Genomic DNA, 22,882 nt, shown 5'->3' on the forward strand with positions numbered 1-22,882 from the left:
TCTTTTATAATGGACTCCAGCATTTTCCTCACTACTGATGTTAGACTGACTGTTTGTCATTCCCTGTTTGCTCTCTACCTCCCTTTTTGAATAGTGGGGTCAGATTAGCTACCCTCCAATCTGCAGAAACTGTTCCAGAGTTTGTAGAACCTTGGAAGATGACCACCAATGTATCCACTATTTCTCGGGCCACTTCTTTAAGTACTCTGGGACGTAGATTATCAGTCTTCAATCCCATCAATTTCTCCAACCCCATTTTCTGCTAGTGATGATCTCCTTCAGTTCCTCCCTCTCACTAAAGCCTGTGTTCCCCAACATTCTTGGTACGTTATTTGTGTCCTTCCTTGTGAAGGCAGAACCAAAGTATGTATTTATTTGGTCAGCCATTTCTTTGTTTCCCATAATGAATTCCACTGTTTCTGACTGTAAGGGACCTACATTTGTCTTCTTCAATCTCTTTCTCTTCACATACCTATCGAAGCTTTTACAGTCACTTTTTATGTTACCCGCAGGCTTAAACTCATGTGCTATTTTCCCCTTCTTAATCAATCTCTCTGCCCTCCTTTGCTGAATTCTAAACTAATTCCAATCATCAGGTCTGTTATTTTCTTCTGGCCAATTTGTATGTCTCTTCCTTGCATTAAATGCTGTCTCTCATTTCCCTTGTAAGCCATGGTTTGGCCACCTCTCCTGTTTTATTTTTGCACCAGACAGGAATGAACTGTTGTTGCAGTTCACCCATGCACTCTTTGCTTCGACTTTAAAAAAATATATGTATTTATGAGATGTGGGCATCGCTGGTTAGGCCAGCATTTATTGCCCATCCCGAGTTGCCCCTCAAAAGATGGTGGTGCCTTCTTGAACCGCTGCAGTCCTTGAAGTGTAGGTACATATACTGTGCTGTTAGGGAGGGAGTTCCAGGATGTGAAGGAGCAGTGATATATTTCCAATCAGGGTGGTGAGTGAATTGGAGGGGAACGTCTAGGTGGTGGAGTTCCCAGATATCTGCTGTTCTTATCCTTTTAGGTGGTAGTGGCCATGGGTTTGGAAGGTGTTGTCTAAGGAACCTTGGTGAGTCACTGCAGTTCATCTTGTAGATGGTACACATGGCTCCTACTATTCGTCAGTGGTTGAAAGTTTGAATGCTTATGGAAGAGGGAGCAATCAAGTGGGCTGCTTTGTCCTGGATGGTGTCGAGCTTCTTGAGTGTTGTTGGAGCTTCACTCATCCAGGCAAGTGGAGAGTATTCCATTACACTCCTGACTTGTGCTTTGTAGATAGTGAACAGGCTTGGGGGATCAGGAGGTTAGTTACTTGCCACAGGATTCCTAGCCTTTGACCTGCCAGTTTAGTTTCTGATCAATGGTAAGCCCCAAGATACTGATTGTGGGAGATTCAGCAATGGTAATACCATTGAATGTCAAGGGGCAATGGTTAGACCCTCTCTTGTAGGAGATGATCATTGCCTGGCACTTGTGTGGTGCAAATGTAACTTGCCACTTGTCAGCCCAAGCCTGGATATTGTCCAGGTCCTGCTGCATCTGGAGATGGACTGCGTCAACATCTGAGGAGTTGCGAATGGTACTGAACATTGTGCAGTCATCCGCAGACATCTCCACATCTGACCATATGATCAAAGGGAGGTTATTGATGAAGCAGCTGAAGATAGTTGGGCCTACGACACTACCCTGTTGAACTCCTGCAGTGATGTCCTCTAACTGAGATGATTGACCTCCAACCACCACAACCTTTGTGCCAGGTATGAATCCCAGCAGCGACGAGTTTTCCCCCTGATCCCTATTGACTCCAGTCCAGTTAGGGCTCCTCGATGCCATACTCGGTCAAATGCTGCCTTGATGTCAAGGCAGTCACTCTCACCTCACCTCTGGCATTCAGCTCTTTTGTCCATGTTTGAACCAAGGCTGTGATGAGGTCAGGAACTGTGCGTCCGTGAGCAGATTATTGCTGAGTAAGTGCTGCTTGAAAGCACTGTTGATGACTTCTTCCATCACTTTGCTGATGGTGATAGGGTGGTAATTGGCTGGGTTGGAGTTGTCCTGTTTCTTGTGTACAGAACACACCTGGGCAGTTTTCCACATTGCCAGGTAGATGCCAGAGTTTTAGCTGTACTGGAAAAGCTTGGCTTGGGGTATGGCAAGTTCTGGAGCACAAGTCTTCAGTACTATTGCCAGGATAGTGTCAGGGCCCATAGTCTTTGCAGTATCCAGTGCCTTCTGTCGTTTCGTGATATCATGTGGAATGAATCGTATTGGCTGCAGATTGACATCTGTGATGTTGGAGACCTCCGGAGGAGACCGAGATGGGTCATCCACTTGGTACTTCTGGCTGAAGATTGTTGCGAATGCCTCAGCCTTGTCTTTTGCACATATGTGCTGGGCTCCTCCATCATTGAGGATGGGGATATTTGTGAAGCCTCCTCCTCCAGTTAGTTGTTTAATTGTCCACCACCATTCACGGCTGGATATGGCAGGACTACAGAATTTAGACCTGATGCATTTGTTGTGGAATAATTTAGCTCTGTCTATTACTTGCTGCTAATGCTGTTTGGCACACAAGTAGTCTTGTGTTGTAGTTTCACCAGGTCGACACCTAATTTTTCGGTTTGACTGATGTTGCTCCTGGCATGCTCCTGCATTCTTTATTGAACTAGGGTTGATACCTGGCTTGAGGGTTATTGTAGAGTGGGGGATATGTCAGACCATGAGTTTCAGATTGTGGTTGAATATAATTCTGCTGCTGCTGCCGGCCCACAGCACCTCATGGGTGCCCAGTCTTGAGTTGCTAGATCTGTTTGAAGTCTATCCCATTTAGCTCGGTGGTAATGTCACACAACACGATGGAGGGTATCCTCAATGTGAAGACAGGACTCTGTCTACACAAGGACTGTGCAGTGATGACTTCTACTGATACTGTCATAGACAGATGTGCCTGCAGCAGACAGATTATTGAAGATGAGGTCAAGTATGATTTCCTCTCTTGGTTCCCTCACCACCTGCTGCAGTCCCAGTGTAGCAGCTATATCCTTTTGTGGCCAGCTCAGTCTGTGGTGGTACTACCGAGCCACTCTTGGTGATGGACATTGAAGTCCCCCATACACAGCATATTCTGCACCCTTGGTGTTCAACATGGAGGCGTGCTGGATCATTAGCTAATGCTGGCCGGTACGTGGTAATCAGCAGGTGGTTTCCTTGGCCATGTTTAACCTGAAGCCAAGAGACTTCATGGGGTCCAGAGTCAATGCTGAGAACTCCCAGGTGAGACAGGACATACCCAGGATCTCATCCCTTTTTTTACCCATATCATTGGTACCAATGTGTACCACAACCAATAGCTCTTTATCCTCTCCCTCAAGAATATCCTGCAGCAGAACCAAGACATCCTTGATCCTAGCATCAGGCAAGCAACATACCGTGCTGGAGTCCCATTTGCAGCCACCGAAACACCTATCCGTTCCTCTTCCAATTGAATCCCCTATAACTATTGCATTCCCACACTTTTTACTCCTCCCTGTGCAGCAGAACGAACCATGGTGCAAAGCATTTGGCTGCTGCTGCTGTCCCCTGAGAGACCAGAGAGACCACTCCCTTCAACAGCACTCAATGTGGTCTATCTGTTTTGCAGGGGACTGGCCATAGGAAATTCATGCACTTCCTGCCTAGTCCTCTTATTCTGCCTGGTGCTCACCCATTCCCTTCCCACGTGTGGAATCTTAGCCTGCGGTGTGACCATCTCTATATGTGTTACCCACATTACTCTCCATCTCGCGGATGCGCCACAGTATCCCCAGCCGCTGCTCCGGCTCTGAAACCCAGGCTCCCATGGGTTGCAGTTGGAGCCACTCCCTGCACACCTGCTGGCCCCAGGCACTGGAAATGTTCCCGGCTTATCACATAGAGCAGAAGGAGCACATCATTGCTTTGAACTCTCCTGCCATGGCTTATCCCTTTAAATTAAACCTTTGGAAGATACTTAAAAATAAATAATATCAGTTACTCTTAGGCCCTTCTTCTCTGATACTTGTTTCTACAGGGTAGAGCCATTACAAACGGTAGACCACAAACTATAGACTTTACAAACTATAAAAGATAAACATAGTCAATACTTACCCAACTGTACTCACCCAATCAGCAGGTTCACTTTTGAAGTCTAATTCCACCTCAGGAGCTGTAAACCCCAAGCTAGCACTCTGCGCTCAGTCTCGCTCTTTCTCATGCTTTTTTTATTCTTTGATCCTGTTGTCTCCGCTCTCTGTCTCATCCTTTCTCTTGCTTCTTTATCCTCCCAGCTCCATGAAGCATACTTCACAGAAACGGGTTATGTGTAGGATTATAGGAACAAACGTAGGCTATTTCGCTTTGTGAGCATGTTTTTTTCCAATTTTTAAAAATTTGTTCTTGGGATGTCACTGGCTGGGTCAGCATTTGTTGCCCATCCCTAATTGCCCCTCCCCTAAACTGAGTAGCTTTCTGGGCCATTTCAATGGGGGACAGTTAAGAGTCAACCACATTGCTGTGGGTCTGGAGTCACATGTAGGCCAGACCGGATAAGGTCGCCAGGCGTCCTTCACTGAAGGACATTAGTGAACCAGATTTTTTTTTAACGACAATCAACAATGATTTCATGGTCATCATTACACTTTTAATTGAGGTCATGGCTGATCTGTGACCTAACCCCATATGAAAATGAAATGAAAATCACTTATTGTCACAAGTAGGCTTCAATGAAGTTACTGTGAAAAGCCCCTAGTCGCCACATTCCGGTGTCTGTCCGGGGAGGCTGGTACGGGAATCGAACCGTGCTGCTGGCCTGCTTGGTCTGCTTTAAAAGCCAGCGATTTAGCTGAGTAAGCTAAACCAGCTAATTTAGCTAAACCAATCTTTACTGATATCCCTTAATATCTTTGGATAACTAAAATTCATAAATCTCAGATTAAATGCTAACAATCAATTTATCATCAATTGACAATTGCCGGGGCGTTCCAAACGTCTACCATTCTTTCTCTGAAGAAATATTTCCTAATTTTATCCTAAAAGATCTGCCTCCAAGTTAGTCTTCCTAACTGACAGAAATACTCTGTCCCCATCCAGCCAATCTGCTCCCTTGATATACAACTGTAGTTTGTTTAATCTCTTTTTGGAGTTTTTACCCTTTGGTCTAGTCCATGCTGCACTCCCTCCAAGACCTGTATATGCGGGGGCCAGAACTGCCCAACTGGTCCAAGCCAGTGTTTGGACTTCATGCAAGATTCCTCCCATTATTCTTCATGTCATCCTTATCAACATAGCCATCTATTCTTTTGCCCTTCAAGTATGGACCTTGTTTCTCCTTAACTGCATCTCTGCTAGTTGCCTCATTTACTTTTGAGTCCCACATTCCAACTACTCCACTGGTAATGAAGGTTCTCCTAAATTCTTTGTGAATTTATTAGCGACTGTCCTATATTTATGACCCCAGTTGTGATCTCCCTTATAGATGGAAACACCTTCTCTAGGTCCCTTTCATCATTGTAAAGTTCTTTATTAGGTTGTTCCTTAACCTCTCTTAATGAGAGAAAAGAGCCAGTAAACCTCTGCATTTAGATACTGTATGGTGTTTTGAAATATACTTTTTTTTATAGGTCAAGTGTTGAAAGCGTGGGACATCGGAGTGGCTTCAATGAAGAAGGGGGAAGTCTGTCAGTTGATCTGTAAACCGAACTATGCCTATGGGGCTGCAGGCAGCCCACCTAAAGTCCCTCCAAACTCCACACTACTGTTTGAGGTGGGTGTGCCTTTTTTTTAATGCCAATCGCATTTCTGCTTTGAAATCTAGCTGCTACACTACCATAGAGTTAGAAAGGCCCACCACCACCTACACAAGGTAATTTAAGATGGACAATAAAGACAGCCTTTTACTAGAGGCCCTTTAGGCCTTGGTAGAGTTGCTCTTTCTCAGCGCTCCTTTTGTCTTTCCTCTGTTCTTGGTTACTCGCTCTTGGCCTCTGTAGAGTAGCATGCAAATCTTCAGCAATTACTGGTTCTCTGCACAGGTTGTCTTCCCAATCACATGTGTAGTTAGTCTTCTGGTAGATATGAGCTCCTTTCTATTTCTCCTCATTATCCCATTCTCAGTTTCAACAAGATGTGCTCTTGGACTCTTCTCCCGGACGGGTCTCACCGCCGTCCCGCGCTCGCCTCCACTTATGCTGCTCCTCCCGTCCTCCATCTTTATTTTCCCCTTACCCCGCTGCTGGAGATGTCATGCACGTTTTGGTATCCCGTGCATTCCTTCCGGATCCCGTTTCCCCTGCCCCGCCCCCCCATTGGTTCTCCTCTCTTGCCCACCCCCTTCCACGGTTCGCCTTTCTTTCCTCAGGTTTAGCTCTCCCCCCCCCCCCCCCCCCCGCCTACCTGGCTATTCTTCCTCTTGTTCGTTGGCGACAAACAGGTCCCGGAGCATTTGCGTGAATGGCTCCCACGTTCTGTGGAAGCCGTCATCTGACCCTCGGATGGCGAATTTGATTTTCTCCATTTGGAGAAATTCCGAGAGGTCGGACAGCCAGTCTGCAGCTCTGGGTGGTGGTGCTGACCGCCAGCCAAACAGGATTCTACGGTGGGCGACCAGGGAGGCAAAGGCAAGGGCGTCCGCCCTCCTCCCCAGGAATAGATCTGGCTGGTCCGAGAACCTGAAGACCGCCACTATCGGGCATGGCTCCACCCTCACTCCCACCACTTTGGACATTGCCTCAAAGAAGGCTGTCCAGTACTCCACAAGTCTGGGGCAAGACCAGAACATGTGGGCGTGGTTGGCCGGGCCTACTTGGCACCGTTCACATCTATCCTCCACCTCCGGGAAGAACCTACTCATACAAGTTCTTGTTAAGTGGGCTCTATGTACCACTTTTAGCTGCGTCAGGCTGAGCCTTGTGCACATGGCGGTGGAGTTGACCCTATGCAGTGCTTCGCTCCAGAGTCCCCACCCTATCTCAATCCCCAGGTCCTCCTCCCATTTCTTTCTTGTTTCATCCAGTACGGTGTCGGTCCTTTCTGTCAGTCAGTCATATATGTCACTACAGTTTCCTTTGTCTAGTATGCTTGCTTCCGGTAGTTCTTCCAGTAGTGTCTGTCGTGGCGGTTGTGGGTATGTCCTTGTCTCCTTTCGTAGGAAGTTTTTAAGCTGCAGATACCTTCGCTTGTTCCCCCTGGCTAGCTGAAATTTCTCTGTCAGTTCGTCCAGTGTTGCGATCCTGCCGTCCATGTATAGGTCCCTAACTGTCCGTGTCCCTCCATCCTGCCCCCACGTTTTGAAGGAGGCGTCAGTCAGTGCTGGTGCAAACCTATGGTTGTTGCAGATGGGAGCCTTGTCCGACATTTTGTTCAGGCCAAATTGCTGCCGCAGTTGGTTCCAGGATTGGAGGGTGGCTATCACCACCGGGCTGCTGGAGTGTTTTTTGGGTGGGGATGGGAGTGCTGTCGTGGCGAGGGCCCGGAAGGAGGTCCCCATGCAGGAGGCCTCCTCCGCGCGCACCCACTCGGCCTCTGGTTCCTTGATCCATCCCCTTATTCGCTCGGCTGTCGCTGCCCAGTGGTAGAATTGTAGGTTTGGGAGAGCTAGCCCCCCCTGGATCATCATTCATTTTCAAAAACGCTTTGACCATTCTTACTCCCCTCATGGCCTCACCATTTGCTACTGGGTGCCTGTGTGAGCTAGTTGTATGGACAACTCCATAGTCTTCGGAAGTTTCTTGAACTCTTCATTCGCAAACTGTGGACCATTGTCTGAAGTGGCGAGATCCAGAATGCTATGTGTAACAAACAATTATTTTAGTCAGTTAATGATTGCTTCTGAGGTTGTTTTGTAAAGATGTTTGACTTCAATCCATCAGGCAATTCTCAATAACAATGAGAAATGTCTTCCCCTTGAGCTTGAACAGTCCACTCCGAAATATTCCTAGAGTCTAGATGGAAATGTGGATACCACCAATGGTTTTCTTTTGCTGTTGGTGATGGATCACACAGGTGCAATCATGTCCTCTTCCTCTTGTGATTTACAATTTCTGGCCATCAAACTGAATTTTGTGCCCTAGTGCAACGCTTCATAGTGAATGGGTAACCATGGTGTACACTTTGAAGGATCTTGAGTCTGACAAGTCTCATTGTGTGTTAATATGTCATTCACAACACTGGGATGTCTGTGTTCCTCACAGTATTGTTTCAGGATGAGATTGTTAAGAACATAGTCTGGCCGTCCATTTTTTACAGTACTCTCGCATTTTAGCATTTTCTTCATCTGTTTTCTGCATTTAATTCGGCTTCCGTGTGGTTGATTGTAGGAACTTTGCAATTAGTAGGCCATATGTCTCTACCTCTTCACAAGATTTATGTCCTCCTGTTCAGGATTCATGACAGTGGCCAGGATTTTCCGATCCTGTCATAGAAGATGCAGCAAGCCAATCAAAGGTCCATTGACATTGGAAGGACTGGAAAATCTCTCTGGCCGGCATTGCTGGAAAATCCCAGCGAATGTATCTGTTGCCATTTGTTGCTTGCCTTGTAAATAGTAATCTGGTTTATTCACCTGCCGTTTTATGAAAACCTTCTGCCTAGTTTTATCACGGTTTTGGTCATGGTGATATTAAGCAATGAAAGTCCAACACCCATGGTAATATTGCCAGCTGAATGCCTCTGAACCACGACTCCCTAAGCTGTAAACACTTACTGTGGGTGCATTTGCCCTGGATCACCTTGATGTCCATCAAAGCCCACATTCTGCAGCTGCAACATATCACCTTCCCTAAACAAGAAGCACATCCAAAATCTGACCCAATTGAACTCTATTCTTCACCAGTACCAATCGAGCACAGAGCCCATGCCCTGTAACAATTCAAAGTTGACTGCTCTCTTGTCAATGTAAGTTGAATAGAACATCACATCTTCGGGGTGCAATCTGATAGCAGAACAAGGACAGAGTGCAGAGCTCTGAGGCATCAGGACGACGCATGAGAAGTGAGATAGCCAAGAAAATGATGCTGATTCATCATCGCAGATGACTTACATTAAGATGTGTGCTGCTTGTTTTCCTAGTTTTCTCTGTTTAAAACACAGCCTGTCACTGGGGTGCAGTTCCACATGCACCAACAGTTCACAGGTACAAACAAAAGATCCTCTGCTCCATCCAATTAACATGCTCTGTACACCTCCATATTACCTGGGGCTGGTTTAGCACAGTGGGCTAAGACAGCTGGCTTGTAATGCAGAACAAGACCAGCAGCGTGGGTTCAATTCCTGTTCCAGCCTCCCCGAGCATCTTTGGACTGCGGGACACGGGCCGAACAGACTCTGCACAGACAGTGACCCAAGCCGGGAATCGAACCTGGGAACCTGGAGCTGTGAAGCAACAGTTGTACTACCGTGCCACCCCATGGTAATGCTCTGGGGACCCAAGTTCGAATCACACCATGGCAGATGTGAAATTAGAATTCAACCAAAATTTGGAATTAAAAGTTTAATTGTCAATTTTCGTAAAAACCCATCTGGTTCACTAATATCCTTTAGGGAAGGAACTCTGGTCTACATGTGACTTCAGACCCACAGCAATGTGGTTGACTCTAATGGCCTCTGAACAAGGGCAATTATGATGGACAATAAATGCCCATGAAAAAATAAAAACAAATTATCGCCGGGGGGGGGGGGGGGGGGGGGGGGGGGGGGGGGAGAACAAAAACAAACAAAGCAAAGAGAACCTGGTGTAACAGAGAGAAATCAAAGAAAAGGGGAATTACAGAGAGGAAAGAGAGTAATGCAGAGAAAGCAGAGAGTATGACTGAGAAATCAGGGGGAAAAAGGGGAGAGTTGCAGAAATAGTGGCGATCAGGGAGTAACAGAGAATAAGATGGAGTAACAGAGGGAGGGAAAAGTAGCAGAGAATAAACATAATATGGAAAATCACAGAGAGGAGCAGTTAATAAAATATCAATAGATGAAACATGTGATGGCACTGAGAGACTTGTGGAGCAAGAATGATGGGAACAGATCTAGCCAAACAATGGGTTAGAGAGAATTGTTGCAGGATAGGAGATTCAGTTGACTCACTGAGCTATTTGGGACTTGGATAAAAATTAATATGACGAAGGAGAGGAAGGTTGAGACAGAAATACTGATCTGTGTGGGGGATCTTTCAAAGCTGTGTGAAAAGTGCAGCAGTCTGAGCATTAATAAGGTTTTGGCTTGAATTTGCTCTCATGTTTGAAAAGTGGTCCAAATGAGCAACTGTGCACAGAATGTTGAGTTAATGTTTAGACTGAGCGACTGCAATATTCTAGAGCTAGTCTCTGAAGGGGGTTGGAATACAAGAGTAAGGAGGCCAAGCTGAAGTTCACCAGGTCTTTGATGGGACCACACCTGTAAAGGTTTGGTCTTCATATCTAAAGCGAAGATTAACTTGCCTTCGAGGTGATGCGGCAAATGTTCACCTCGGTTGATTGCTGGGGTTGGCGTGTTGCCCGATGGTGGGAGCTTGAGTAGGATGAGCCTATATGCCCTGAAGTTTAGTAGAATGAGAGTCATATCAGTGAAACACATAAGATTCTGAGAGGACTTGACCAGGCAGATTCTGAGAGGTTGTTTCCCTGACTGGAGAGTTGAAAACATAGAAACAAAATCTCAAGGTAAGGAATTGGCAATTTGGGACTGAGATCGGGAGAAATGTTTTCATTCCGAGGTCTGGGAACCTTTGAAATTTTCTATCCCAGAGTATTTGGATGTCATCATTGAGCATATACAAGGATGAGATTGATAGATTTTTGGACGCTAAGGGGAGCAAAGATATGAGGGTAGGAATGGAAAGTGGAATTGAGGTTGAATCAACCATGATCCTATTGAATGGCAGAGCAGGCTTGAGGGCAGTATGGTCTATTCCTGCTCCTTCATTTTATGGTCTCAAGCATTTTACAGCTTATTTGCTCATACAAAACAATTCTCTTGGTATTAATTTATTGAGCAATTCAGTTCTACCATTAATATACATCAGGTTCATCTTGTTCTCATCTCTTAGTATCGTCTGATTGAAACAGGTTAGTGACCCTCCAATGAATATTGTTTAATCAGCTAGCTGCGTCTTGTTATCTAACATCTGGGACCCAGAACAACAGTCACTTTGGAGGTTTGATTTTTCCATGTCTTGCGCCAACTGTTAGGAATATTTGGTCCGGCCAGCTTTTATTTAAGAGTGGACTTTGTCAGGGATTAAAAGCTGTTCCATCAGCTTTTGGGAGTTTGTGATCTTGGCATGTAATGTTTCAGGGAGAACTGTCTGGTGGACAGAGAGAAACCTGTTTTGACGTTTTGCATCTGACCTTGTACCAGAGTCAAAAAACACCCCGTTCTCTGGTACTTGACACATTCCCTGAATTTGTGTAAAAAGTCAGCAAGATAGCTCATGCTGCTCGCTACTCTTCTGTAGCTGGTCTAATCAACATCCGGCCACAGCCAGGACACATTTATAGTTGCCCCAGATGGACAATTACATCAATCCTTTGGTGTATTGTTTTTTCCTAAGTTCTGCAGTTCTCTGCCTCTCGCCCATTTACCTTCCCTCCTGAGGAAGTGAGCAACCAAGATCTGTCTGATTCTCTGGGCTATTTCAAGCAGGAAGTGGGCTGGCCGCATTTAGACAAGTTCCAAGAGTTTAAATACCACAGGGCACACTTGCCCTGTCCTCACTCCCCACAGCAAAACCCACATACAAACCACGGTAGCAGAGTGGTTAGCACTGTTGCTTCACTGTTGCGTCACGGTCCCAGGTTCGATTCCCGGCTTGGGCCACTGTCTGTGTGGAGTCTGCACATTCTCCCTGTGAATTCGTGGGTTTCCTCCGGGTGCTCTGATTTCTTCCCACAAGTCCCAAATGACACGCTTGTTATGTGAACTGGACATTCTGAATTCTCTGTGCGTACCTGAATAGGCGCCAGAATGTGGCGACTAGGGGCTTCTCACAGTAACTTCATTGAAGTGTTAATTTAAGCCTACTTGTGACACTAATAGAAATTATTATTATTATGGAATTGAAATCGATCCTGTCGTGCTGGTTCTTTTTTTTTTAAATACTTTATTGAAGCATTTGTAATTTTCAGAATTTAACATATTGACATTTCTAAAACAACCGCGCGGGTCGATGCACAAAATACCCCTAAAATAACAACACACAATAAACCACGTACCTCACTTCTCCTGCCCTACCCCCAATTACCCATCTACTAAATTCCCTGTCCTTATTTAACATTACCATGCCTCCTCTTTCCTTCCCCCCCCTCCCACTTTTTCCCTTTTCCCCCCCACGTTTTCTCTTTTTCCCCCCCCACTTTTTCCCTTTCCCCCCCTTACTGCTGACGTTCAGTTTTTGTTAAAGAAATCGATGAACGGCTGCCAGCTCCGGGCGAATCCCTGTATTGATCCTCTTAAAGCAAACTTGATTTTCTCCAGACTGAGAATCTCTACCATATCGCTGACCCACATCCTGATTTTGGGGGCTCTGAGTCCCTCCATCTCAGCAAGATCTGTCTCCAGGCCACCAGGGAGGAAAAGGTCAGAATGTCGGCCTCTCCCCCCCGCCCCATTTGCCCCGGATCTTCCAACACCCCAAATATTGCTAATTCTGGACTCTGAATTACCCTACCTTCCAGGACTTTTGACATAACATCTGCAAATCCCTGCCAGAATTCCCTCAGTTTCGGACATGCCCAAAACATATGAACATGGTTGGCCAGGCTACCCCCACACCGCCCGCATCTGTCCTCCACCTCCTCGAAGAACCTACTCATCCGGGCCACCATTATGTGGGCCCTGTGGACTACCTTGAACTGAATCAAGCTGAGTCTAGCAGAGGACGAGGATGCATTTACCCTTTTCAAGGCTTTTTCCCGCAGTTCAGTTTCCAGCCCCCCCCCCCAACTTCTCTTCCCACTTCCTCTCCACCTCTCTGATAGGGGCCCCTTCCCACTCTAACAATTCCCTGTATATGTCCGAAACCTTCCCACCTCCAACCCTGTTTTTGACGCACTTTATTCTGTAATTCCCTCGGGGGAGGCGAGGAAAGCTTGGGACCTGTCTCCGTACAAAGTCCCAAACTTGAAGACACCAAAACCCGTTCCCTCTTGGCAAGTCAAACTCCTCCTCTAATGTCTCCAAGGTCGGGAAGCCCTCCTGGATGAATAGATCCCCAAACCTCTCAATCCCTGTCCGCTGGCATACCTTAAAGCCTCTATCCAGCCCCTCCGGGACAAACCAGTGATTGTCACAGATCGGTGACCACACTGACGCCCCCCTCCAGTCTCATATGCTGCCTCCATTGCCCCCACACCCTCAGGAGCCACTACCACAGGACCTGTGGAGTACCCAGCCAGTGAGAACGGCAGAGGCGCCATCAGTAAAGCCTCCAGACTCGTACCTTTGAAGGATGCTGCCTCCATCCACTCCCAGACCGACCTCTCCCCCACTACCCACTTCCTGACCATCGAAATGTTGACAGCCCAGTAACAGTTGATAAAGCTCGGGAGAGCCAATCCCCCTTCCCCGCGGGCCCGTTCCAAGAGTGTCCTCTTTACTCTTGGGGTTCTACCCGCCCATATAAACCTCGATATTACCACATTAATACTTCTGAAAAAAGCCTTTGGGACAAAATCGGGAGATACTGAAAAAAGAAAAGCAGTCTCGGAAGAACCGTCATTCAACTTGTAGCCTGAAAATTGCACAAATTCTCCTAATACCTACATGAATTTGGTCATCCCCCCACCGTGTCCATGATATAAAGCAGCAAATCGTCCACATAGAGAGAGACCTTGTGCTCCACCCCCCCCCCCCCCCCCCCCCCCCCCACCCTCCTCTCTCACTATTCCCCTCCAGGTATTCGCTGCTCTCAGAGCCATTGTTAAGGGTTCTATGGCCATGGAAAACAGTAATGGGGAGAGCGGGCATCCCTGCCTTGTCCCCTGACAAAGACTAAAGTATTCTGACTGAACTCGGATAGTTCTTACATTTGCCATCGGGGCCTGGTACAGTAGCTGGACCCACTCCACAAATCCCTGCCCAAACCCAAACCGGCCTAAAATATCCCGTAGATACTTCCACTCCACTCGGTCGAAAGCCTTCTCTGCGTCCATGGCAACTACCACCTCAGCCTCGTGCCCCTTTGCTGGCATCGTAATTACATTAAGAAGTCGTCTAATGGTGGATGTCAGGTGCTTGCCCTTGACAAATCCCGTCTGATCCTCCCCAATTATCTCCGGCACACTCTCCTCTATTCGAGTGACCAGGATCTTTGCCAATAATTTGGCATCTACATTCAAGAGGGAGATAGGCCAGTATGATCCACAGCTCTCCGGATCCTTGTCCTGCTTCAGGATGAGAGAACTTGATGCCTGTGATAATGTTGGGGGGAGTACTCCCAGCTCCTTGGACTCGTTGAAAGCCTTAACCAGGAGCGGCCCCAGTAACCCAGAGAACTTCTTATAAAATTCCACGGGGAACCCATCAGGACCCGTGGCTTTACTCAATTGTATCGCCCCCCAGTCCATCTATCACCTCCCCAAGCCGAATCGGGCCCCCCAGGGCCTCCACTAGTTCCTCATTTACCTTCGGGAACTCTAGCCTCTCCAGGAATTGATTCATGCCCTCCTACCCAACCGGGGGTTCCGACTCGTATAGCTGGATATAAAATTCCCGGAACACTTCATTCACCACCCCTGGGTCCGTCACCGTCTTCCCCCTCAAATCCTTTATTTTCCCTATTTCTCTCGCCGCCTCCTGTTTCCTCAGCTGATGCGCCAGCATCCTGCTAGCTTTCTCCCCATGTTCATATATTGCCCCTTTTACCCTCCTCAGCTGACCCTCCACCTGTCCTGTGGAAAGGAGCCCAAACTCCATTTGAAGTCTCTGATGCTCCTTTAGGAGCTCCTCATTTGGAGACTCCAAATATCTCCTGTCCAACTGTAAGATTTCTCCTACCAACCTGTCCAGCTCTGACCGCTCCGTTTTCTCCCTGTGGGCTCGAATCGAAATACATTCCCCTCTAATGACAGCTTTCAGTGCCTCCCAGACCACCCCAGCTGCAGTCTCTCCCCTGTCTTGACCTTTATGTACCCCCGAATGGCCTCTCTCACTCGCTCACAGATCTCCTCATCCGCTAACAGCCCTGTATCTAGTCTCCACTGTGGGCGCTGGGACATTCACGTGTCTGCCTGTAGGTCTATCCAGTGTGGTGCATGATCTGAGACCACAATTGCTGAGTACTCGGTATCCTCAACCCCTGCTAGCAGTGTTTTATCTAGCACGAAGAAATCTATTCTGGAGTACGCCTTATGTACATGGGAGTAGAATGAATATTCCCTGCTCCTTGGTCTCTCAAATCTCCATGGATCCACCTCTCCCATGCGCTCCACGAACCCCCGCAGTTCCTTTGCCATTGCTGATAGCTTCCCCGCCCTAGCACTCGACCGTTCCAACCTCGGGTCCAGGGCCGTATTAGAGTCACCCCCCCCCCCCATGATCAGCCGGTGCGAGTCAACGTCTGGGATCCTCCTCAGCACCTTCCTGATTAATGCAACATCATCCCAGTTTTGGGCATATATATTCACCAGCACCACTGCCATTCCCTCTAGCTTCCCACTAACCAGAAAAACTCTGCCTCCCAGGTCTACCTCTATCCTCCCCCACCTCGATGTCACCCTTTTATTAATCAGGATAGCCATCCGCCTTGTTTTAAAGTCCAGTCCTGAGTGAAACACTTGCCGGACCCATCCCTTCTTTAATCTAATTTGGTCTCCCAGCTTCAAGTGTGTCTCCTGTAACATAGCCACGTCCACTTTAACTGTCTCAGGTGTGCAAACACACGAGCTCTCTTAGCCGGGCCGTTCAGTCCAGGGGGAGCTTTTGCCCCCCTCCCGTGTCGGTCAACCATGACCTTTCCTCGGCCAGCTCCTAGCCCGTGTTCCACACCTCGCTTGATCCGCCCCTCGGCGGCGACTACCATCTGATCTCCATCTCCAGTCTCCTAACTGTCCCTTACCCATCAGCAGTACCCCCCCCCCACCCCCCCACTTTGTCTTTCCCCAGCTCTCCCCCACTTTGTTCCTGTGAACCAGCTATCCAGCTAGCTCAGCATCTCCCTCCTTCTGGCGTCAAAAAACCTGCCGACTGCCAGATTCTGTCACACCTAGCAATAAAACAAGCACTCAACACAGTAACAACAATCGCAAAAAGCAAACATACCCTCCGCCCAACATGCAGGCAAAGAGGCAAAACCCTCCCCCTTTAACCGATTCTAATCAGTCCTATCACCTTCAAACAGAATCCAACACAATGGAAGAAGCTTCAAGCAGGTTAAGTGAAATTTTGCATCCAAGAATCAACCATCATTCTTGTGGAAACTAAAACAGTCCATTGCATCTTAAAAGTTCTTCCCTCGGGCAGCACGGTGGCCTAGTGGTTAGCACAGCTGCCTCATGGCGCTGAGGTCCCAGGTTCGATCCTGGCTCTGGGTCACTGTTCGTGTGGAGTTTGCACATTCTCCATGTGTTTGCATGGGTTTCACCCCCACAACCCAAAAATGTGCAGGGTAGGTGGATTGGCCAAGCTAAATTGCCCCTTAATTGGAAAATATAATTGGGTAATCTAAACTTTTTTTTAAAAAAGTTCTTACCTCTGTGATATCATACATAAAGCAGTAAATTAAAATCAAGTTACACAAGAAGAGAGGAAAGAGAAAAAAAACATTAAAACACCTCAACCCTTTTCTTCCCGAACATCGCAACTTAACTCACAGAATTAAAAGACCAAATTTTAAACAAGACATAGCGAAACACAGAACCATTTTTCTCACCTCCCCGCCATCCTGTCTCCTCCCCTAAACTCAGACCCCCACAGTGTGAGTTTAAAAGTCGTTACATCAGATTGCGAGGTTCTACCCCTCCCCCTTTGACTGATTCTTATCAGTCCCATCACTTTCAAAGAGAAGCAAACACAATAGAAGAAGTTCCGAGCAGCTTAATCAAAATTATGCATGCAAGAATCAACCATCTAAACCAAAATCAAATTACACAAGACGATAGAAAAGAAAAGAGAGAAAAAAAATTTTTTTAAAAATAAAACACCCAAACCCTTTTCTTCCCGAACATCACAACTTAACTCACAGAATTAAAAGACTGACATTTTAAACAAGACAAAGCAGAACACAGAACCATGTTTCTCTCCTCCCCGTCACTCCATCCCGTCCCTCAAACTCAGCCCACCACAGTTAGAATTCAAGAGTCCTTAATTTAAGAGTCCTTAAGCCCGATTATTGTCTTTCATGAAAGTAACCACCTCTTCCGGAGAATTGAAGTACAGCTTCCGGTTCTCGTAGGTCACCCAAAGACGAGCCTGGTATAACAGTCCGAATTTAATGTCTTTCTCAAACAGAGCCGCCTTAACTTTGTTGAAACTTGCTCTCCTCTTTGCGAGTTCTGGTCCTCAGTCTTGGTACACCCGGATCTCTGATTCTTCCCACATGTACCGTTTCGTTTGCCTGGCCCACTTCATGATACTCTCCATATCGTAGAATCGATGTAGCCTCACCACCATGGCCCTCGAGGGCTCACAACCTTGGGGCTTACCTACGAGCACCCTATGTGCCCGGTCCACCTCCAACGGCTTGTCAAACACATCGGCCCCGACCATCTCCTGCAACATCTTCCCCACATACGCTCCCGCATCTGATCACTCCTTCCCCATTGGCAGCCCGACGGTTTGGATATTTTGCCTGCATTAAACCGGTTCTCCAAGTCCTCCACTTTATCGAGCAGTCGTTTCTGTCTGTTCTGTAGTATGCTAATTTCCAAAGCCATTGCAGTGGACTCTTCCTCTCGTTCAGTCACCAGCTCCTGCAACTTTAGAATCTCCTGTCCCTGGGTCGTCATTTTCTCCTCCACCCGGTCAACCACCTCCTTAATCGAGGCTGTCATCTAGGTTACATCTTCTGTACATTACTTACAATGCCAGATGAACTTCTCATCCAGGTACTCAACCCATTGCTCCATCAACCAGTGAGCTGGCGTGGATGAGCTCTGTCTCGTTACCATTGAGCTCAATGACCTCTGATTCTTGCTTTCACTCATCTTTTGGTTTCTCCTATTTCGACTCTTATTTGGACATGATTCCATAAATTGAGGGTCACCTCCTTTTCCTCTCCCTTCGATCAACTTATGTTGAGAAATTTTTTGAAAAATCCGGCTTAAACGTCATTTTTAAAAAACACCAAGGGCGAGAGCCGCTGAACGTGCGACCGTTTACCCCATGGCCGCCACCGGAAGTCCTGTCATGCTGGTTCGATAAGGGAAATCAGGTTGTTGGCTCTGATGGTGTTCATAAAGGAAGCTCATCAAGGAATTGAATGCAGCTCACAGAAAGCCCCGGTTCACATATTTGGAAATTTGCTGGATCTTCCTTGTGGGCTGGAGAGAGACTAGATGGTGCCAACATTTTAGAAAGGCGGCAAATCAAAACTAGTGGAAGCGCCCACCGCTGGAAGGGCTGTTCCTCTTCACTATCTATGATCTGGATGAAGGTGGCATGGGAACTTTCCACTAGTTTGTGGATGATACAAAGATGTGGATATGGTGAAGCCTAAAGGCCCCAATCGCATCCTGGCTGTAGAATTAAAGACTTATTTTTCAGAACTGGCTGTACTCCCAGGCAAACGTTCCACTGCTGCTACAGCACTGGCATCTAAAGACAAAGTGGAAAATTATCCTTCTGTTTCCTGATTACAAAAAGCAGGAGCAATCCAATCCAACCAATTACTAGCCAATCAGCCTATTCTCAATCATCAGAAAAATGATGGGCAGTGTCATCGACAAGTGCTGTGAAGTGTCACTTATTCACCAATAACCTGCTCACAGATTGGGATTTGTGGACCAAGTCGTTTCCGTCCTCTTTACCAGCCTAATCCAGACATGGATGAAAGAGTTGAATGTCAGAGGTGACTGTGACTGCCCTTCGCATCAAGGCAGCATTTGATTAAGTATTGTATCAAATATCCCAAGCAAAATTGAAGTCAATGGGAATTGGAGGGAATACGCCCCACTGGTTTGAGTTATACCTAGCAAAAAGGAAGATGTTTTTGATTGTTGGAGATCAAACATCTCTGCCCCAGGCCATCACTGCAGGAGATCCCCAGTGTAGGCCAAACCATTTTCAGTTGCTGCATCAGAAATGAAGCAGTCAGTGCCCATATGCAACAAGACCTGGACATTATCCCGGCTTGGGAGTGATAATCAATATTTGCAGCAATCAATTGCAATGTCCCTGTCCAATAAAAGGGAATCTAATCATTTCCATTTGATATTTAATGGCATTACTAGCACTGAATCCCCCACCATCAACCTCTTGGGGGAAGAGCCAGATTAATATTGTGGTGACATAAGCAAGTCAGAGGCTATGTATTCTGAAGCAATTGTCTCACTTCCTGACAAGCCAAATCCTTTCCACCAAGGTGCAAGTCGGAGTGTGATGGAATGCTTTCCACTTTCCTGGATGAGTTCAGCTCCAATAACACTTGGGAAGCTCAACACCATCCAGGACAAAACAGTCCGCTTGATTGGCTCCCTATCTACCACCTTCAAAATTCACTCCCTCCGTCAACGATGCAGTAAGTCTGCAGTTTATCCCATTTAAGATGCACTGCAGCAAGACCTCAAGGCTCCTTTGAAAGCATCTTCTAAATCTGGGACCTTTGCCACCTAGAGGAACCAGAGTAGATAGACACACAATCACAAGTCCCATACCATTCTGGCTTGACAATATATCCTTGTTCCTTCATCGTTGCTGGGTCAAAATACTGGAACTCCCTCTCTGATGGCAGTGTGGATGTAGCCACATCATTGGGACTGCAGTGGTTCAAAAAGGTGCCCTACCATCACCTTCTCCTGTGCCATTAGGGTTGGGCCAACAATGTTGGCCTTTGCTGTCAGTGACTCTTAATCTTGTGAACAATTTTTTTTTAAAGTGAAAATGTTATCACCTTAAATGAGAAAGTTAGACTTCGGGCAGATCTAGGTGAATTAGGCAATCAACCCTTAGTTTAGATAAATGTGGTGTTACATAGTGTGGTATGGCAACACCAGGCATGTGTATTCTGTGCAGGGTTACATCAAATCACACAGTATTTACAGCACAGAGGCTGGGGATTCAACCTCTTCAGGGTCAATTCCAGTCTTAATGTATCGCAAATACCACTTCCCGATCTACTTACTTCATCTCACCCCATCACATATTTTTCTACTCTTTTCAGGCCCTTAAAATAATGAAAGGGTAGGATTGGGTTGTCGTGAATAGGTTATTATAGGGATTACTTAAGTAGAGATTTGTGTCAAAAAGTGTTTCTTGTCTCAGAGTTATTGACCTCTGGATGAAGTCACCATCGTGTGGACTGTGTTGTTTTTAAATTCTTTCATGGGATAAAGGCATCGCTGGCAAGACCCGCATATGTTGCCCTATCCCTAATTGCCCCTGAACGGCCCCTTTCTCGGCCATTTCGGAGGGAGGTTTAGAGCCAACCACATTGCTGTGGGTCTGGAGTCCCATGTAGGCCAGACAAGGGTAAGAATGGCAGATTTCCTTCTCTAAAGGGCAGCACGGTGGTACAGTGGTTAGCACCAATGCCTCACAGCGCCAGGGACCCGGGCTCAATTCTGGCCTTGGGTGACTGTCTATGTGGAGATTGTATGTTCTCCCCATGTCTGTATGGGTTTCCTCTAGGTGCTCCTGTTTCCTCCCACAGTCCAAAGATATGCAGGTTAGGTGGATTGCCCTTGCTAAAAATTGTCCCTTCGTGTCCGGGGATATGCAGGATAAGTTATGGCTGGGCGGAGGAGTGGGTCGGTGCACATTCGATAGGCGAATGGCCTCCTTCTGCACTGTAGGGATTCTATGAAAAGGGGCATCAGTGAACCAAATGAGTTTTTATAACAATCAATTGTAGTTTCATGGCCACCATTATTGAGATTAGCTTTATATTCCAGATTTTATTAATTAAATTTAACTTGCACCGTGCCATGATTTGAACTTGGCCGCCCAGAACTTTAGCTTGAGCCTCTGGCTTATTTGTCCAGTGACTTTACTGTTCAACTTTCTATACAGATTTCTGGCCCTCTCCCCTCAGTTACTCTGGTCTCCTGGAGCTATGTACCTCCCGGAGTAAGTAAGGAATTTCCCAGGTTCCCTTCTAAATTGGTCTCTTCTTTTCCTTCCCTCTTTTTTTTTTGTCTCTCCCTGGAGATTGCGTGCCTGCTCGGTGGTGGTGTGGCTTGTGGATGAAAATGGTGCCGTGCAAAGATTGTGCTCTGAAACAAGAGGACAGCCTTGAATAGGCCAACTAATCTTTACCTCTCCTTTATATATCTGTACACTGGATTAAAAGAAAATAATTATTTGTCCATGAAGTGTTTTGATATCGCTCGATAAATAGAATTTCTTTCTTGTTGCTGTACTCCGGTATCAAGCTGGCGGAATGATGCTTTAGCTTTCTGACCGTGTTCTGTTCCAATTCTAATGGAGACGTTTGTTATTTCAGGTTGAACTGATAGACTTCAAAGGGGAGGATTTAACAGAGTGTGAAGATGGAGGCATTATCCGTAGAATTAGAAAGAAAGGACACGGATATTCCACACCCAATGAAGGGGCTGCTGTCGAAGGTACGGCCCAGATCATCAGGTCGATTCTCAACCTGCACAGAAATCATAACATTGCCACATATCTTTTCCTTCTCTCTGTCGGCAGGCTGTGTACAGGCTTAAGAAAAACAGAAAGGGTATCAAACTGGTGGAAAAAGCTGACCGCTATTTTAAATTTGCACCCAAAACCTAATTCTCACAGTCTTATGCATTGTTCCCATCAATAATGTTCTGAAAGATAAATTATATTTGCAGAGGAGGTGGAAAAAAAAAGCTAGATATTGCAGATGCTGGAAATCTGAAATGGCAACAGGAACATTGAATGTCCTGTCAATGAGCTGAAGGCGTCTTTGCGCATATTATTGTGCCCGCTCACGCAATTTACCCCATTGGTTGAGTTTATGATATTACTGTCGGGAGTTCAATCTTAGCTTTTTATCCTTTGTATCGCGATCAGTAATTAGATTATTAATTATTAACCAATTATTAGGGATTAAATAATTACGGTGCCACAAACCGCACAGAACATACCATTAAATCCAGATTTTGTAACAGCCCACATAAATATTTTTGTGACAGGAATTTGAGGAGCAAAAATAATATTAAATGGATGTTGTTGAATATAGTTTTGAGGATTAAACAACGAATGTGGTCATATTGTTGAGCCTCTTGGTCTCTGGACTGTTACAAGAAGTCAAGCAGTTACGTACCAAACACTCTGCACTGAACTTGTAATTCTTTTTTTTTATAAATGTTTTTATTGGGTTTTTGAAAAAAGTATATTTGCCATTATGTACACAGGATATGATATATATACAGAAGAAGAGAAAGGCACACACACACAAATGACAAAGGGAAAAAGAAAAAAAAAGTAACAACACGAGAGAAATACAAAATCAAATAAAGTAACTGGTAGGGTATTATGCACCCGCTCAACAGCAGCAACTTTGTACACTTAGCAAAATTATTTACACACAAAAGCAGACATCTGTTTGCGTGGGGGAGAGACTGGGGTGGGGGGGGGGGGGGGGGGTTAGATATACATTTGGGCGCTGGAGAGACAATTACGGAGGGCAATACTCGAATGGGTCTGGTGATGGTGTTGCCCCTCGCTTCTCCCGGACAGATTTCACTGCCATTGTCGTCTCATGCACACTTTCGCTTCAGAGTCGGCCCTCCTGT

General features: G+C 46.4%; 1 protein-coding gene across 1 annotated transcript in view; it reads left to right on the plus strand.

Annotated features, from left to right (window-relative positions):
- Positions 1–22,882, plus strand: part of LOC119978129 (peptidyl-prolyl cis-trans isomerase FKBP5-like) — a 166,550-nt gene that overhangs the window by 101,873 nt on the left and 41,795 nt on the right. Inside the window, exons 3-4 of the mRNA XM_038819545.1 lie at positions 5,639–5,781; positions 21,601–21,721. Of these exons, the coding sequence (XP_038675473.1) occupies positions 5,639–5,781; positions 21,601–21,721 (264 nt within the window). The remainder of the gene's footprint in view (positions 1–5,638; positions 5,782–21,600; positions 21,722–22,882) is intronic.

This window comes from Scyliorhinus canicula, chromosome 15 (assembly GCF_902713615.1).
Source record: "Scyliorhinus canicula chromosome 15, sScyCan1.1, whole genome shotgun sequence".
In the NCBI taxonomy this organism is placed as follows: Eukaryota; Metazoa; Chordata; class Chondrichthyes; order Carcharhiniformes; family Scyliorhinidae; genus Scyliorhinus; species Scyliorhinus canicula.